The sequence below is a fragment of the Corvus moneduloides genome, chromosome 14 (genome assembly GCF_009650955.1).
Source record: "Corvus moneduloides isolate bCorMon1 chromosome 14, bCorMon1.pri, whole genome shotgun sequence".
Taxonomy (NCBI): Eukaryota; Metazoa; Chordata; class Aves; order Passeriformes; family Corvidae; genus Corvus; species Corvus moneduloides.
The window spans coordinates 7,057,396-7,076,432 of NC_045489.1; the positions used below are offsets into that span (position 1 = coordinate 7,057,396).

A 19,037-nucleotide genomic window follows, 5' to 3' on the forward strand; every position below is an offset into this window, starting at 1 on the left:
TCTATTCCTGATTAACGGATGCACTGCACCATTTACATGCTGCACACACCTAATCCAGGTATGCACAACTTGATGTGAAACATGGTTACACCTACAATGGGAGACTCAAGAAACACATACACTGCCAAACACTGGAAAAACTTTGCATTACCATGAAAACTGCTGTAGAGATGATGCTGTTAATAGAAGTATTTGGATTTAGCACGTGAAAGTTTTTTTTAGGAGTAACTGCCCATTTTGGAAATCAGAAATGCAGCTGCCAAAGTAACAGCAAAGGTAAAACCAAGATAAAAGCAGCATAATGTCACTGCCTCTTCTGGCATGCACCCATTCCCCTTTTGTCCTTCCTTCCATAAATTAAGGCTGGAAGGAAAGAAAGGAGTGGCTGCAAACACCCTATGTAAGAATCAAATCACTGTTCAGAGTGTCTCAGTGTAACAGCTTAAAATTTTGGAGATCTTTAAAAAAGTTATTGCTGACAAAGCCTAGGGATCAAAGGAACAGCAAGTGATGAGGATGGATCAGTCCAACCAAGCACTCTGGACCCTCTGGTAAGCAGGCCCAACAGGAATGATTCACATTCCCTTCCCCTTAAAAGTGGCTTGCTGCACAGTTGGGAAGTTGTTTTAGAAAAGACCAGCTCACAGAGAATTGGTACAGGATTTAAAGATGCCTCAGCTAAAACAACCAAAGCTTGGAAAATCCCAGATATTCCCACAACTCTCAGCCTTGCTATTACACCACTCTCCAAACCGCTCCTGCAGCAAGCAAGCAGTTATTCACCCAGGCTCACTATCATCTGGCACCAGAGACATTCCCGTGCTCCCCCAGGAATCCCAGCTACATAGACACGGAGAGGATCATTTCAGACAGCCTGACTTTGCTGGGACAAACTCTGAGCAACACATCCTCCAGGTGAAACAGGTTCTCCTCCCTGTGCACTAAGCTCAGCAGCAACCACCTGCTGATTGTGCCAAGCTGCGCAAGAACATGAGAGGACAGGATTCTCCCGTGCTTTTTAAAGCAGCTATATCCCATTGCCAACCTTTAGTACACACTGAGGGCTCTGTAAATGGTCTTAGGATAGACATGTTCCGAGCTGTAAAAGAATGTAAGAACTGAGTAGAAAGGACTTGTGATGATCAATACTTCAGCTGAGTTGACAAGCCTAAGCTGGGTGGGCTTCTTTCCAGAATGGAGAATTATCATAACACAATACAACAAAAGCATTTTGGTCAAGTTTAGCTCCCTTAACCATTCCTTCAAGCTTGATTAATGCAAGGATACAAGAGAGAGAACTCTGCAGTGGGGCAAAGAAAGAACAAGACTTTCAGCAGGACTGGTTCAGCTTTATGATTAAACTGCCCTGGAAGCTCAAAAGAACCAGATAATTCTCAATAAAACACCATCAACACACACACAACACCACAACTTAAAATATAGCATCTCATCAGCAGTACCACAGCAACCCCCCACACCTGTGGTCAGCTCAAGGCAAAAATGAAGTGCAAGCACAGGGTCACTGTTTTGGAGTAGAAGTGACTTAGTTAATGGTAGTTTTCCAGAGTGAAATAGCACCAAATCCCAACAAGATGATTTGTCTTATTCCTAAAAAAGCTTCCCTTAAACAATTTAAGCGAACAATTACCAAAATTGTTTTGTCTGAATTCTACTGACCCGTACATGTAGGTGAGACTGCTCTCTTTTGTCTCACAGAAGCACCCATCAATGAGGCCAGCTTCTTGGGAACAGCCAGGCTGGAGTTCAAGAAGTGTTTTCCAGCAAAGACCATCTGAGTTACATTGTTACAAAAGCACGGGGGGGGGGGGGGGGGGGAGGGAGGAACAAAACATTTACAAAGGAAACAGTATTTCCAGTGTACACTTCTTGATTTGAACTCCAATGAATTTAAGAGTATTCTTCATAAAATAAACAGTAAGAGTCTTCACTGATATTTGGAGATTCTGCTATTTTCCCATTGTGAAAATGTTTGCTCAGCTTCCAGCTCTCTGTTTGATCTCACTGCAGTGTGGTCAACTGCCTGCAAAATAAAGTATGTACCATTTCCCCAGGCATAAGCAGGGAAGCTGAAGGTACAAGGAGCAGCTGATCACCAATGGTTGGCTGTCCAAGAAAACTATTTTTCATCTTACAGCTCTCACAGGATCTTCAAAGATAAAGCCAAGGAGAACTGTATCTTTGAAATAAACAGAGTAGAATGGAAGAACTTCTCATTATGGAAACAAGAGCAGCAAATTCAAGATTTCCATATCCAGCTCTAACTAAAAGTCTGACTAGTTAATGTACTACATTCTCTACCTTATCCTCAAAAAAAGATTCTTGAATCAAAAACACATCAATGACAAGAAGGTCTATTTCTGTAAAATGTTTTTCTCCAGAAAAGACTCAAGCCAATGAATATAATGAAACACGTATGTACTTCAAGGACAGAAACTCTAGCCCCAAAGAAGCCTGTACATTCTCCTTTCCATATATACAGTACGAACATTCTTAGGGAAAAACAGAGTCAAGTACCCAGAGCAGATATGCAGTGAATTCACATTAAAGTGATTAAATAATATTTTTTCCTAAATTCAAAATACTACCACTAACGCTGCTTACAAAAAAACCACTGGCTCTATTTGCCACCAGAAACACTAATGACCAAAAAAACCCCAACCAAAACCTCGCAACCTTAAAGAACCAAACACAAACATATTCCACAAAACTATGTATCCTCTACAGGTCAGTAACTAAGAAGTCGGAACTGAATATTAGTTATTTCAGTTGTTTATGAACCAATTTGAACAGTGAGAGTAGTTTCCTCTAATCTTCAATATTATATTCCAACTTAGTCACTTTTATGCCCAGAATTTATTAACAGCAATCTGAGCAGCCCTTACCTCGCCAGAATGTTACTGGCCTTTCCTTTGGTAATTTATATGAACAAATAATTTTAGACTCTAAACACGTACCAAAAGACTTTCAAAGACAGCTAGGAAAAAACAAGCACTAAAACAAAAAAATCTCACCCTCTTTGCTTACGCCAACAACAGGAAAAAATGCAGTGTCATTTGGCCCTCTGCAAGCTTTGGATACCATCCTACAAAACACCCAAAGATTTGGAAGCATCACACCACCTTCCTGGCTCCTGGCTTCAGCCTTTGCGAGCAAATCATGCTGACAAGAAATAACATACTTAAAAAATAACATTCTTCTCTGGTGACTTAGTTTTCAGACAAATCCATGCCCTGCTCTATTTCACCACACAGCTACAGAAGTATTTGAGCTGCTTCAAGAAGCAGGTAAGGTCAAAACAGCTTATTTCGGCAGGAGAAAGGCCCAGATTAACAAGAATTCAAACACCAAGGCGAAAAATCCAGCGAAGAAAAGGAGGCCTTATTTACACCAATCAGCGTCAGGACTAACTGAACATCAAAACAACAGAGTTGAGCAGCAAAAGAAAATCTTGGTCAGAGCTGGTAGCTTAAAAAGACCTTCAAGACTTAAGAGAAAGAAGATTTTAGTTACAAGAGACTAGAAAGAAAATCTTATACAATGCTGTAGTGGAAGTTAAAAACCAAAACCAAACCGCTCCACCCCACCTTTATCGTATAAAAGGGAGCAATATTGAAGTACAAGTAAAACAGTACCAAGTTTTGAATACGTGTCACACATATCTTGAAATCTCAGCTACACTGGCTTAACCATTGGGTTTACTGGTCATACTGTAGATTTTTTATTGGTTCATTGTTGGTTTGTTCTGGCTTTGATTGGTGCTGTGCTTTTTTTCTTTCATTCTTTCCAACTATTGGCACAGTTTGGTCAGCTGGCAAAAAAAGAGGCAGAGCCAAAGGCTGGGCATTAGAGCACAAGAATTCCAGGTCCAAAGCAGTTCCCAGTTTCATCAGCTTCATGAAGTCCAGGGACATGGTGCTTTTGAGGCTGCAAGTCTTCATGTTTAGGGCTTCTAATAAGCAATACCGTAAGACTGACCTGTAGAGCTTATTGTTCACTGGACTGCTTTCAGATCTGGTTCCAAAATTGCAACATTACTAAAAATAATCTCCCAAGAAGACAATTTGCAATCCTGCATGCCAATCACAGCAGCCTGTGTTACGGTAAGTACTCAATATTTAGTCAAACACACAGATTTTAAGAGTTCTGCTAATGTTTCCCTGGAAAGAACAACTGCATTTCAGATGTTACAACTTGTTTGAAGTATTTAAGTTTCTTGATAATTCAAGCTATTATTAAATGCACCCATCTTAGGAAAAAAGAATACCTCAGGACAACATGCCTGTGGCATCATCCTGGCTTATCAGTGGCAATCATTAGGAAAAAATAAGGTAAGAAAAAAAAACTTCCAGCTGTTGAAATCTGAAACCACTTCTGCTATGGAATTTCCAAGTACTGTAGGAAGACAGTGAAACCAGCAGAGCATTTTGCCTCCCAAATCAGCAGAATCAATCATTTTAAAATTACCTTTCTGTTCACTGGTGACTGTACCCACAATCACAACTCAGACCTGCTCACATCTGAGTCAATGTCAAGCAGGTGTTTCTTTTGTACAGAAGTGAATTATTCTTTTGGACACCCTACGATGCAAGAGGCTGCTTCCCAAATGCCGAAGTATCTTCACCTCTTTGTAATCTCCTCAACCCAGTCCCAGCACTGCTCAGTGGGTTCTGCAGCAGGGAATAACCTCCTACGTAGCCTTGAGCTTCCCTGCCTGAGCTTCAGCAACTTTGGGACAGGAGTTTTAGCAAGAAAAGACTGTCTTGGTCACCCCAGTTCTGCTACAATAAAACTCAGCAAACAGGGAGAGGGAGAGGTGCTGGCACCATGTGTCCCCCTGCCCATGAAGGACAGGGTAAAGCTGCTTGTCAGTACAGAACAGCCAGTCAGTATAGAACAGTCAATGCCCACACTACCCCCATGTGCTTTATTTGTTGTTCAAGGATTTGCTAGCTAAAAACAGCACACAGGAGAAGAAAGGCACTGACTACACTACGAACACCATATACATTTTTATTTAATATTTTTCATGTCCTAAAATAACTCAAAATCATATGACCTACTAATCACCTACTAATTTCATCCTCACAAAAGTTTGTCCATGCAAATGGGGCAGAAAAACAGCTCTAAGAGATACTTACAGACATTGACTCCCCTCCAAATACTTATGAATGCCATTTTTGAGGCAGCAGAGCTCTCAGGTTTTCCATAACTTTGGCTTCAGGAGAACTCTTCTCTCGTTTCAGCACCTCTACTCTCTAGTTTGTTCCATGCAATACACCAGTCCTGTCACTGCACAGCATCAAACAGCCCTTAGCAAAGAAACTCACAAGATTAATTATTTTTTGTTCTTGGCACAGGAGAGCAGCACAACACCCACCTCCCATATCTGAGATCAGCACACCTCCAGCACAGAACGATCCTGGCACACAGGTCTGAAATCAGCTTATCACTGGGGCAGTGCTGAATGCAGGGAGCAGCCAGGGCTCACTGGTGGCTCCAGCAGGTGAATATTGCTGTCTGCTGTGAGACCTGCCTAACAAAGACCCTCCTTCTCAGTTCTTATCTGAGGAGTATTCTAGCAGGTAACCAATTCACAGGTTTCAACTACTCCCTCGATAATCCCAGAGAGCAGTCAAGTACAGTGAAGAGTCTACAAAAAAGCATCACTTGGCCCTCCTTACATCAGAACTAGTGAGCATTGGGTCAGTGTGTTATGGCTAAGTATTGTGAATAGTAAGTTAATTGTTTCTTCCTGTGAAGTTATTTCTGCTGCTTTTGTAGGATACTCAAACTGAAAACTATCCATCAAAAGTGTTTCTTTAAATCCCAAGGGGACTTTTTGAAAATTTAGTTTTTTTAAAAAGCACTTAATCTCCAGTCAAATAAAACATCACAGACATTTAATATACATAAAATGTCTCCAAGAGACCAGAGAAGCATAAACTGCTTTAAAACATCTTTAGAAAAAATCACATCTTAAAAAAAGAAGACACCGGAGTAAATGATTCCTTTGATCCCACACTGCTGATACACTCTGACACCAGATTTTTAGCAGAAAGCTGTCACTTTGCACACCCCTCTATTCCATCCAGCTCCAGGCACCACAGTTCTTCCTTGTTCTCTGAGACACACTATATGCCTTGATAACACAGAATCTCTCCTCCCCTCACCCACACTATTTTTCCCTACACAGCTGGAAACAGTGCAGGGAAGGTGTCATGCACCTCCAGGCCCGCGGGTAGTGCGTGCAGACAGGGCAGCTGTCCCTTCGGAGACAACAGCCACACTATCGCCCCTCCTGGACACTCACCACTCACTTCCCCTCAAAGCACTCCAGACCTTGCACTCCAAGGAAGTGCTACAGTGTCTACTGAGATGCCCAGGAGATCTCCTTCAATTACACATCTTAGCTGAACTCTCCTGTACCTGCACCCATCAGACTAAAAAATTTCCAATTGGTTTTCTAAAGCACATTAGGCAAACGTGAACAAGATCAAAACTGCCTTCTAGCACAGTTATGTTAAGTGCCAGTTTTTATTACAGGCAGTCAGCTACACACAAAAAAGACTTCATCTTGTATAGAAAGAAGTATTTCTCCATGAAATCTTAAAATAAAAAAACCCAAATAAACACAGTCAAACTTACACCATGCAGTTCACTGTCCTTTCAAGATGACTTCACCATTAAATAAGATATAGAAACGCTCTTCCTTCAAGAAGAATTCAAGATGTTTATGTAAGCACAACTCAAACAATCTTTAAGCCTAGCACCCCTAAAACACTAGCAGCTCCAGTTACAAAATGAGTACTGGGGCCTTTTGTTAATATGAGCACTTAGAGAGAAGCAGCACCTTCTCCTGTAGGAATGCCAAATGCACATGCTGTATGAACAACTTAAAGCTAGAAACTGCTTGGAACCAAGGGATAATAATCAATGCCAAGCAGAAAGAAAAAAGCCTACACTACCTTTTTATTTATTACCTGCTGCTCCTGCTTCAATCCATCTCTGGATTTAGCTTTTTGGTCAACAGTATTTCATGTATTTTGACAGTTACTCTCATTGCACTTGTTCCTGCACAAGGATAAAAGGAAACACATGAAGAAAGGAAAGTATAAAATACCAAGGAGATCATGGTACCACCCTGTTCCAAAAAGCATTCTTATTTAAACAGAAAAACACTATCTAGTTAAAAAAAGCACCTATTTATGAGAACACTGGAGAAGCCAGGATATTTCAGTACAGAGCAGAACCAGAACAAGCTACATTTCACATAACAGCTTAATGGAGAGGGAACACAGAAGTAGTTAATCACAGTTTGCAACCTTAGCACAGTAAGCATAACAAGAGTCTCCATGCTCCTGTTCAGCAGCATAGCAGTCATTTCAGAAATACCATTATGGGTGCATCTTATCCAAACACTGTAGAGAGGGCAACTGCTGAAATGTGGAGGCTTCAATCAAACATTTTCAGATACAGTGCCTGTTGCTCTTTCAGCCTCTCAAATACACTTTCAGTACCAGTCAGCCCCAGCTCTGTCCTACTCCTGGTCCCTTCCTACACTCAGCACGGCTGGAAAAGTTGCAAGGAATAAAGGCAACAGCTAAGAGGTTACACAGTAGGTTCTATCAGCACAAGGGATTCTTCACTGCCTGTTTCTGGAAATCAAGAGGAAGAGCATTACTGATGATACTCTAGCTTTTCAGCACAGAGCTGAAACAACGCAGTATGATTCATGTTTATTTTGAAAACTGCCACGTTCCTTCTTCCTTCCTTCAAAAAGCACATCACAAACTAGAGCAGCACACCAAGGTGCAACAGGTATTGTGAATTTACTTTAAAACTCAAGAAGAAGTAGTCTAGAAGAAGTCATCTAAACAACAGCTTTCCTCAATTCATGTCTGAAATGCTGTTCAAGGCACTGCTGAGGAAAAGAAATACTTTAGATGACCATTAAATTCATATACTCACTGAAATACCAACTAGCCAGCCTAGCAAATAACTTCACCTTCACCCTGATACAGCCAAAAATACATTGGTGGCTTTGGGAGCATTACTATTGGTCAGATTTTTATTTCAGATGATGGCAAGGCTGGATTTCTTTATAATGCAAGAGCCATCTGGATCGAACTATCTGAGCTTAAGCTCTTTTGATTATAGAAGGCTCCCCCAGGCCAGGCCCTCTGAGTGCAGGGCACATGGTCTCGATCCAGCCCTGGTCCCACCACATCCCAGCCTGGGAGCACCACTGGGAGGCCTGGCAGCAGCTAAAGGCACCAAGTGTTCTGCCTCAACAGATGCATATTCACCCACAAAGCAGAGCTTAACTTTTTATTTTTTTAAATCAAAACTCACTGGCTGCACCATTAACACACTATGAAGACCAGTGCTAATGCATTATTCTCACCTAGAAGCAGAGCATAGCAACACCAGCTTAACCACACTGTAGATCTTTGTTTTCTGTCCAATTAATTGCTCGACAACATCCATCTTACCAAGATTCTTACTTTTTAGAATACTATTTCACACATTTAAGACTTTAAAAGCATCTGTGAGAACACGGACAAATCAACAATTGCCTCATCTTTAAAAAGAAAAATTAAGGAATTCTGAACTGTTAGATTTTTTAGTCTAGAAAAACATTAAACAAATGTAGTGCTGCTTATCCTGACATTTGCATATATACACAAGGAAAGAATCATAACTGGGTAAATTGTGAGATAGAAAATTATAAACAATAATAATAATAATAGTTATTTAAAAATAAATCAAGACTTTTTTATTTTTCTGACAATAAGCAGTTCAAGTTTCAGAGATCCTTGTCAATCTCAGTTCTTACACCAAAAGAAATTTTGTCTTTTCAATACTCTGCAGAGTGAATATACAGATTAATACAAGTCTATGGGCAAGTACAGATTCTGATCTGCAAAATAACAGTCTCTTTACAAGAATGTACTTTTTTCTTGGCACCTTCCTAAAACCTCGACCCTAGAACACGTTGCTTACAAAATTGATTGCTACGTGTTTTCTAACTATTCTGAAATTAGCCAGAAAAAATACAAAGAAAAAAAATTCCTTTAAATTACTACCTGCTATATTTTTAGGGCGTATAAAAGCACAAGAGTTACATTATTAAGAGGTACATTGCAAGAATAAAGTTTAAGAAAGAAGAAAAAATTCCAAGACTCAATCTACATGAGTGCATTACTTAAGTAACAATCCGCATTTAAAATTCAGAAAAGCACCAACTGCTCTTTCCATTGATTTTTTTTTTTTTTTTTTTGTAGCCTATGTTATTAAATAAAATCAAGGATACAGGCATTCAAAATACAGACAGTGAAGAGAAGCACTAAGGCTGAAGCCATCTGGAACCTTCTGACAGGGCCCTTGGAGTTGCACTGCTTCCCCCTCCAAAAGTACTCAACTCCAGAACACAGGTCACACACTACAGAATATGCTTTTTCCCACTGATCCAGGTCACACACTACAGAATATGCTTTTTCCCACTGATCCAGGTCACACACTACAGAATATGCTTTTTCCCACTGGATCCCAACTGCCTGAGGTATGAGAACACTGTAGGAGACAGCATTAAGTGACATCTTTTCTAGATCCCAGCAAGCTCAAAACATCATTGTTGCATCCCTGCTGCAAACCACAGTTCCTTCTGGCAAGCTGTTATAAAATATGCAAGGGTGAACAAGGTAGAAGTGTCTGCAATCTTAATTACCTTTTTCCACTGTTAAAATGTGAGCGAATCAGCACTTAGTAACTTAATACTATATTAGTTCTCATCAACTTTAAAAAGAATGAATGCCCATTCTCAAGGTATCACCGATGTACTTTGTGCATATTTTTAGCCACACCACACAGCCAGGGTACAAAGCTCGGGCCTTCTTACATATACATACCAACAAAAAAGACATCTTTCAAACATCTCGTAAGTGAAATTCAAATAACAACAGCAGAAAAGGGGAAGAGACAGACCACAAAGATTCCATGTGGCAAGAACCACCAACTTCACAAAGCACCTTCCTCCTTACAGTACATCTCACTACAAAAATACAACCAGGGAGATCCAACTCAACTGTTTGATTGCACATTTTAAGCTTCTATTTTTAAAATAAAAGTGACCTTTGCACTGAGGATGAGTTAAGCCTCTTAATGCAAACGTATCTACTTTTGTCTAGTTTATCCTGTAGTCTTAAAGGCTTACATCTTTGAATATGTCCAAGCCCAAATAAAGAACAAAATAAATAATGAAAACATAAATTGCTATAGTGGCTATGAACAACAGATAACCATTCAAGGCCTCTGGTATCTCATCTATTGTACAGTATAAAGCAGAAACCCACCTCAGATGAAAAAGCAAGCTGTTACATTGCAGATTCCTGTAGGAGCAGAACCAGTTAAAATATTTTCATTAAGAATTAACCTAGCAACACACACTTGCCCTTCTGTGAAGACAGGCAGCAGGTGAAAGGACAAGTTCAAGTATTTAACTACTTCAAAAGTATAATAATAAAAAGGACAGCAAAGCAGAGTTCAGTCCCTCATATCTATCAAGAAGTTAATTTCTGAACTGTACTTCCACTTAAATAAATTCCTTTCAAAAATTTAACTATTACCTTCAAGTTCTTGCATTAGTTTTATTTTTTACAAAATACCTCAATTTCAGAATGCACAAAACTACTCCTTTTAGAATAAATCACCCTGATTATTACTGCTTTGATTTTTTTAAAAGCAAAAGGTACACTACTTTTCACAAAACTTCTCATTTCTCATTATAATGTTCTGTCCTCATTACACCAGTTCCTGGAAGAGGACGCTCACTACAACTCACAGGACACAAAGAAGTAAGACAGCATGCTTATGCATATTTAAAAGCATTTTAACATGTTTTACACTACCCAATATGATGTTTTCCAGGAACGGGAATGTGCTTTTTAAAGGACTCTCTCTATAGGAATCAATTTAATACCCTTATAAGCTAAAAGGGCCTACAATACTTCCTTGCTTGCTACAGGGATGCCAACTGATAATTCCTAGGATTTTAGTAAAATAGATTTTTACATGTTTTCAGATTCTGAGAGACATGCACTGCAGTATGTAAAATACAAACCTACCACCTGCACCAAGAAGAACTTTCTGCCTACAGCCTTACTTATCCAGTTTCAAAACAGATGCTTAATTTTCAAAATAAGAACTTTTTTGCACACATTCTTCAGTCAGATTTAAGTGATAAAGCAGTTAAATCGAAAGGAGCATGTAAAAACTGTTTGATGGTTATTCCCAAACAGTATTAAGTTGATTTTGTTTTGCTTTCAAAAAGAACTAGACAATCAGGATTTGCATGAGTGTTCCTTTAAACAACTGACTTCTGTTTCTCTTCCTTAAGTCATTGTGTTTAACAGAGGAAAAGCAATTTTTGGCTTTAACCTGCCAGTCATTTCTGCTCAAAGACAGCCCTCTGAAAATACACAACAAAGCCTTAAACAAGCACAGTGGAAGATGTGGAGGAGAGGTGTGTGTAGTAGTTCACAGGCAATGGAAGATGTCGGTGCTCAGAAATAAAAATACTGCTGTAAGTGACCCAAAAAGTGTTTAGTGGTAGAACAGGAATAGTTATCTCTCTCCTCTAAACAAGTACAGAATACAGTCTCCTGAATTAGTTATCAAGAACAGACACTGTGTGCTGCTTACGTTTCATCCAGTGCCTCAGTACTACATTCTGCACCTTTCTTCCCCCTTTCCAACAATGCCTGGCTAGGAAGTTCACTAAAGCGTGTACATTATTAACAGTATATCTGGAGAGAAAGATAGGCCTCTCCCACTGACCTCAGCTTTCTTTCCCCTTTTGCACCTCTCGGATAGCAGCTTCCCTCTTGCCCTGCAGCTATCTACCTTGCACCAAAAATTCTGCCCGAACATCCCACTGCCAGCTTGCAACTTCCAACCATACTCCCAACTGTTCACACCACACCCTCCACAGCACAGGCCAGACTAAGTACCCATGCTTACCAAAAGTCAGATCTTTTACATATAAAACCCGACGATTTTCAGTGTCTCAAGGTTCCTGTAAAAACCTAATCAACTTAGGCTTCTTCTGTGGATCTGGTACAGTTTAGCTTATTAGGTATTCCTCTGTTTTTCTCCCTTCACTAAAGTGAAAAAAACCACATGAATGCATATCCTACCACCTCAGGCAGCATTCCTGCAGATCTTTGCCTCAAACCCAACAGGTTTCACAGTTGGGTTTCTCTTTCTCCCTGCAGTTCAGGGTCAGGAGCTCTGATCTAATTTCATCCAGAAACAGACAAACAGATCTCACGTCTCTCTTTCTGCAGCATAGCCTATTCATCTGCCACTGCCCTGTGCAGAGTGAGTGATAATCACCTCCATTCTGCACCAGCACAGGTTCTCCATGAAAGCAAAATTAAAAAACGCTGGCAAAAGCTTCTGTGCCACTGAAATAAAAGATAGCAAAGTTAGTCTCCTCAAGTGTGCCCTTATGAACTCCCAGTTTTGAAGCACTATTTCAATATCATAAATGAACAGGTTATTTACATACAGTAAGTACTCTTTGACAGATGTTCTAAAAAGCCTTCTACAAATTCCTGATCCAGTCTCTTAAGATATCCCAATCCAATTCCAGAATTTCAGCGGAAAAAAGAAGAGGTTGCTCAGAGTCCATCATGAAGAGCTGCTTCCACAAGGGAGCTCTTTAGCACTGAGACATATGTTCAGGCTAGCAGGGAACAGCAGCGGAACTGGAAGGCATCCTATCCATCAGTCCCAGTTTGCAGATCTCAAACAGTACAGTGTTTCACACACACTGTATAAAGTAATTCGAGCTACTTCTTAGACAGCTACATACATATTTCTGCACTCAAATTCATGGAGCCTATTTCTGCAGTGCAGTCACAGCTGACTCTTGAATTCAGCGTAACACATAACAGAAGGAGGAAAATACATATTTCAGAATGTAACTTATGTTCTCTCAGTCCTCTGACTTGTGACCAGATCATTTATGAAGGTCAGACTATAGAGTCTCACAAGAACATAAAACAGAAGTCATATTTCTGTGACCAGATCATAAACAATATTCCTTGAACCCTGAGGAAAGGCTGTATCACTGCCAGCAGTCAGATATCAGTCACAAGGGAACAGGCCAGTCCAGGTAATCAATAACTTCACATAAGGCCATCATTGTGTTTTGGGTCTGGGCCCGAACTCACCATCTGCAGCCCAAATCCACAAGCAAACCACGAACTGCAGAATGTGAGGTTTCACAAAAATTGAGAATGGAAAAAATAAATGAAGAGCTAAGCCTTGCTTTCCTTTTCAAAAACTCCTTGGGTTAAGATTTTGGCATGATCTCCATTTTCAGAGAAATCTAGATAGATCTTGCTGAAATATCATCACTGGAAAATAGGAAAAGCTTGGGGGGGAAGGGCAGGTGAGAAGACTGTTCTCTTTTCCCCATACTTTTACTCTAGCACCATTACTTCGCAAAAAAAATAAACAAAATGGCTTAAGATTCTGCCCCCTTACACCACGGCATGTGCTTACGGACAGAGAAACATCTGTATTTGACAGAGGATACTGAAATTTACGTGATTTCAGAAAAAAAAAAAAAACCAACTGGGTAAATATATGAAAAAAACCATAGAAGACCATTAGGGCCATACCAACAGCTCATCACGGGTCCCTGATCCACAAACCATGGGAGCTTGGGAAGTGCTCTGCAGAACTGCCAGCAACACGACTGGCCTGTCCCCACCCTTCTGCCCAGGCATTCCAGATCAGCCACGTTGTGCAGGAAGGGATATGAAGGGTGGGGCTGGCGCACAAAGCTTTGGAGGTACTGCAGCTCCAGGTCACAGTATGGCTGGGATAGAGCAAGATACGGGTTCTAGCAATCCATGGACATAAAGTCTTCAAAACAAGGACACATCAGGTACCGTATTCCCTGAATCAGACAATGCACTTCTCTTAGCTAGAAGGCCAGGAACATTAAATACCCTGCCAGGCAGCAAGGCTGTTCTTGAACCCATTTTTCTTGCCCAACTGGAGACACACTGGGGAATAAATTCCTTCCATATCTAAACTTAAGCATTAGATTTTTAAAAGTAATAGACACCTTTTACAAAGGTGCTTTACTATACATATTATTACCTTCCCATACATGCCAAATACCCAAAATCAGATACCCAAATACCAGAATAGACCGGCTCACTTCCATGTTAACATGCCACTAAGACAAACTCACTTGATAGCACCCTACCACAATTTTAATCTAAAAAAATACACTAAAAACATTAGGCTGAACATTTTTACTTCATGAAATAACACGGTAATTTTCCCTCCTAGTTCATAAAATCAGAGTTTGATCCAACATCCAATGGAACGTACATGTATTTTTCCACTGACCTATACAGGATCACATCACTTGACAATTACAAGGTTAATACATTTCATAACATGCTTTTAAAATATTAAATTATTTGCCTCTTACTGTATTTTGGAAACAAAGTAAGAGTTATAAATGGCTGCACTGTAATTGCAGTCACAAATCACCACCTATACATTATGTAACAAACAGGAGTCAAACAGCTGATGAGGTTCCAGATGCATCTGCTGCCAGACTGGGGCTGAGATTCCTGTCATCCCCATCTTCCCATCCCCACCTTCCCAGGACAGCACCCTGACTCCTACGTAGACACTTGCCATCACAGTTCTTTGCAGAGCCCCACTTCAAACCGAGAGACTAAATAATTCCATTTTTAAAAAATGGCACAGAGAGCTATAAGCAGTCAATTAAACAGAAGCAACAGGTCCTGTAAATTATTTCAAACCATCTATACTAAAGACAGTTTCAAAAACACCACCTTACTTTCACAGATTCTGGCAAATCATTTGTGCAATAGCATGATCCTTCCACTCAGCACAATACAATACATACGCATACTTTCTTGATACATTCTTGTCCGTCAAAAGCAAACCAGTGCTGTTGGTTTGAAATACTTAAATGCTACAGGCAAACAAATTCTGAAACAAACAAACCAACCCAAAGTACGTATCTCAGCTACCCCTGCTCCAAAGCTCAAGTTCCTGTAATTCCTCTGCCTCCTAGGTGGTCTCAACTCCACCACCAAATTATTTCCCTCAAGTGCTTCACTGGTAAACTATCTGAGAGACTATGTAATTTAATTAGTATAAATCATAAAGAAAACAAGAGGATAAAGTCGCCACTGCTGCACATACTTGGAAAGCAAGCCTGAAAAATACATTCACTTGCAGAGTTTGTTTTCACCTTCTCTAAATCAAGAGAAATAAAGTATTTAACTGCAACAGCATTAGCAAAGAAACTTAAATTTTATGTCTTTCACAAGCATGTTCTGTAAGACACAGAGAATCTGGCCTAGACCAGGAAGTTTTCCCAGCACAACTGTGGTTGTTAGAAAACACAACAGAGGGAACATCATAAATACCCATGCAGGTCTTGAGAACAAGAATTCAAACAAGGAGTCATCACTCCTGTGAAGCTTTCTCTGCTCAAGGAACAGACATGATGACAGCACAATAACATTCATTTATACCATGAAGTCTTTATGCAGTAGCTGAGCTTCACTTGTGATCATAATTACTATAACCAGATACTTATTGAATCTGCTGCCTGTTCCTAGAAAAGTTACTCATTTTTGAAAAAATATTTTAAGATTAAGGTCCAATTTAAAAACCAGCGTGCTAAAGGCAGAAATATAAATTTCTAAAAGACATTAGCAAGCTGCAAGAACCACAACTTTTCTTTTCCCTTGGCTATTTACTGTATATTAAATATGACTGAATGCTATGATGGGTACGACAGTCCCATTTAGTTCAATTACTATTTACTAAAACTGTGAACAGTCAGATGCTCATTAGCACATCAGAATGTACAGAGATGCTCATTAAACACAAGGATCTTCCTCAGCAAATCTGAGTATAGATGTGGTAATAACCTGTAGCATTACCAGACAGACCTCCAGCAGCAAAGTCGTTTTTTTATTAACTCACCAGTATGCTTGCTGTCATTGCAGGGAGAAAGTTCATTTCTCAAACCTAAGATACACTGGTAAAATATTTGACACAAAAATAGGAGAAAATAAATCTAGGACACAAGAAATCCAATTAACACTCACATAACAAAGACTTGGGGTTTGCATCCAGCCACACACACAGATGGGGCAAATGGTGTGTGCATGTCTAAAAAACACCTCTCCTAGGCAGATGTAGGTTTTTTGACATCAAGTTTCTGTAAGTCAAGGATGGTTTCAATCCACAGAAACTACTTCCACACTTTCTTCTGAGGAAATGCAAGGTGCAATACCAAACAATAAATACTTACTCTATGACTTGTCACTTCAGAAAGCTGTGTAAATTTATTACTGATGAAAGGAGCAAAGATTTATAGCTCATGATAATTACATTTCCTCATTAACAAAGATGTGAGTAAGACAGCACCAGTGAGCAAACTTATTTTTAAAACGTCTCAAGAAGTTCTAGCTGGGAGGTCTAGAGTATTTTCCTTTCTTCTCTAGGATGACCAACAATGTACTCATACATTAACTTCTTTGGCCTTCACAGCATGGGTCTACAGCCCAACAGTTATGATAAGTAATGCATTACTCTGAGCAAATACAGTCCTAATCCAGGACTATTCAGGAGCATTCTAAAACTCCCATAGCAATGCTTTCTGTGACACACTTTACCTAAGTATTTTAAGTTAGGACATTTCTATCAGCAAGCTACAGCCTACAGCATAAGGGATGCAGCACCATGCTTTTTTTTTACTTTTGCCTAAACCTCGTGGTGCAGCCAATGTGATGTGAACAGCATGGCCGTACTTGCCTCAAACTCAAGGAATGAGAAAACGGGGACAAGAGGAGCCAGCCAGGCAGACTTGTTTACTCTCAAGGAGGCTCAGGGGGAACCTCATCATTCTGTACAACTCCTTTACAAGAAGCTGTAGTGAGATAGGGACCAGTCTCTTCTGCTGTGCCTGCAGTGAGGACCAGAGAAAATGGCCTTAACCTGGGACACAGGAAATTCAGATTGGATACTAGAAAAAAAATTCTCATGATTCAGGAAGTCAGGCTGTTAGGGAGGTGGTGGAGTCGCTGTCCCTGGAGGTGTTTAAGAGGCTGGCACTGGATGATGTGGTTTAGTGGTTTAGGAATTAGTACAGTAGCAGTACTGGGTTAATGGCTGGACTTGGTGATCTTAATGGTCTCTTCCAACCTTGATAATTCGATGGCTTCACATCCAGCTCACCACATCCCTGCGTGGAGTGGCGGCTGCGAGCACCTTTCACAGAACTGGTGCAGGCTACCGTGCTCAGCAGGATGGGCGAGGGGGCGGGGTACAGGGGGACACACAACCCCAACACTGTGGCTTCTTGAACTGCAGAGGCGGAAACAGCCACGGGTGCTGTCCCACACCCACAGCCGCGCCAGGGCCAGGGCTCCGCGCTCCTGCCTCGCAGCTGTGAGGAGCAACCCGCCGTGCCCTGCCCGCTGGGGTTGGGCACTGCCTGCCCCACCCTGCCCGTGTGTCCCGGGGGTCTCAGGGCTGCGCGGGGCCCGAGCGCGCTGATGGCCCCGCCGGAGCCACCGCCCCGCGGGGGGCGGAGCGCGGCCGCCCCTCGCTGCGCCGGGGCGGTGAATCACGGCCCGCCCGTCTCCTCCCCCCCCCTCCTCCATCTCAGCAGCGCCCTCAGCCTCTCTCCTCCATACAAAAGCAAAATGTCCGCCATCTTCACAGGCTGCTGCTGCCGCCGCCGGGCCGGACGGGGCCGCGCCGCGCTAAGGGCGGCCCCGCCGCGGGGCCGAGGCGGCCGGGGGGGTCATTACCTTGATGCAGTAGGGCGGCTCGTCGAACGTAACCAGCATGTACCTGTCGCCGCGGCTGGCCGGGTCCCGGGCCCGCAGCTGCGGAGAGAGCGGAGAGAAGAGGCGTGAGCGGGGCGAAGGGGGCGAGGGGGGCGGCGGCGGCTCCCCCGGCGCCGCGCACTCACCTTCATGAAGATCTCCACGGCGCCCTTGGCGATGTCCAGGTAGCTGGTGCCCAGGTACGCCCGCTGGTTCATAGAGGCGGACGTGTCTATGAGGAAGAGGAGGATCGGCATGGTCCAGGCAGAGCCCCGGCCGGCGGGCTCCCTGCGGAGGAGGCGCGGTGCTCGCCCGCGGCTCGCTCGGCTCTGGCGGCGCTGCCCAAGCTCGCCCGGACTCAACTTCTCTTCCCTGAGCCTCCACCAGCACCATGTGACCAGCGCGCACGCCATTGGCTGGCAATTATACCCGTATTTGCATATTCATGGCAGCGCGCGCGGGGCGGGAGGGAAGGAAGGGAGGGGGGTAGCGCGGTGACGGCGGGCGCGCGCGCGCCGCACCTGTCACACACACACAGCTCCCGCCCCGCCTCTCTGCGGGGTCCCCCGCCCCGAGCTCCAGGGGCCGCCCCGCCCGGCCCTCCGCGGGCCGCTGCCTCACGCTTGGTGCTGATCCCGATCCTTTCGTGTTTCCCCTGTACCTCTCGGTACCCGCGGCTGAGTCACCTCGACGCCGCCTCCCCTCGGCCCGCGCAGCCCTCGATGGCTGGGGAGTCCTGCGGGGCAGAGGGGAATGTGCAGGAGCTGTGCGCTGGCCCCGGGGAGCCGAGCGAAGCCTCTCAGCTGCTCACCCGGTGACATAATCGCCCCCGTTTCTGGTCTCTAGAGGTTTCACTTAAGCACTAAATCCCCAGACCCCCCCGTGCGATCCTTTCCCGTTCGGTTAACAGCCATCTCCCACAGGCAGTGCCTGTATCTGGGCATCACACACCAACAGGGCACCTCAGTGTACCTGGATCAAGGCAGGATGGCAACAAATTAATTGTAGCAAAACTGAAAATACATAAACCCTGCATTATTTCCTACCGCTCAGATTACAAAAAAAAAAAAAAGTATCTGAAAGGAGGGATCACAGAATCAATTAGCT

At 42.5% G+C, this 19,037-nt stretch overlaps 1 protein-coding gene across 1 annotated transcript in view; it reads right to left on the reverse strand.

Annotated features, from left to right (window-relative positions):
• LOC116450884 (integrator complex subunit 6-like) overlaps positions 1-18,304 on the reverse strand; it is a 40,445-nt gene extending 22,141 nt beyond the window's left edge. The window contains 3 exon segments of the mRNA XM_032123798.1: positions 11,969-11,979; positions 17,913-17,990; positions 18,077-18,304. Coding sequence (XP_031979689.1) covers positions 11,969-11,979; positions 17,913-17,990; positions 18,077-18,187 — 200 coding nt within the window. The 5' untranslated portion in view covers positions 18,188-18,304.
• Between the last annotated feature and the right edge of the window lie 733 nt (positions 18,305-19,037).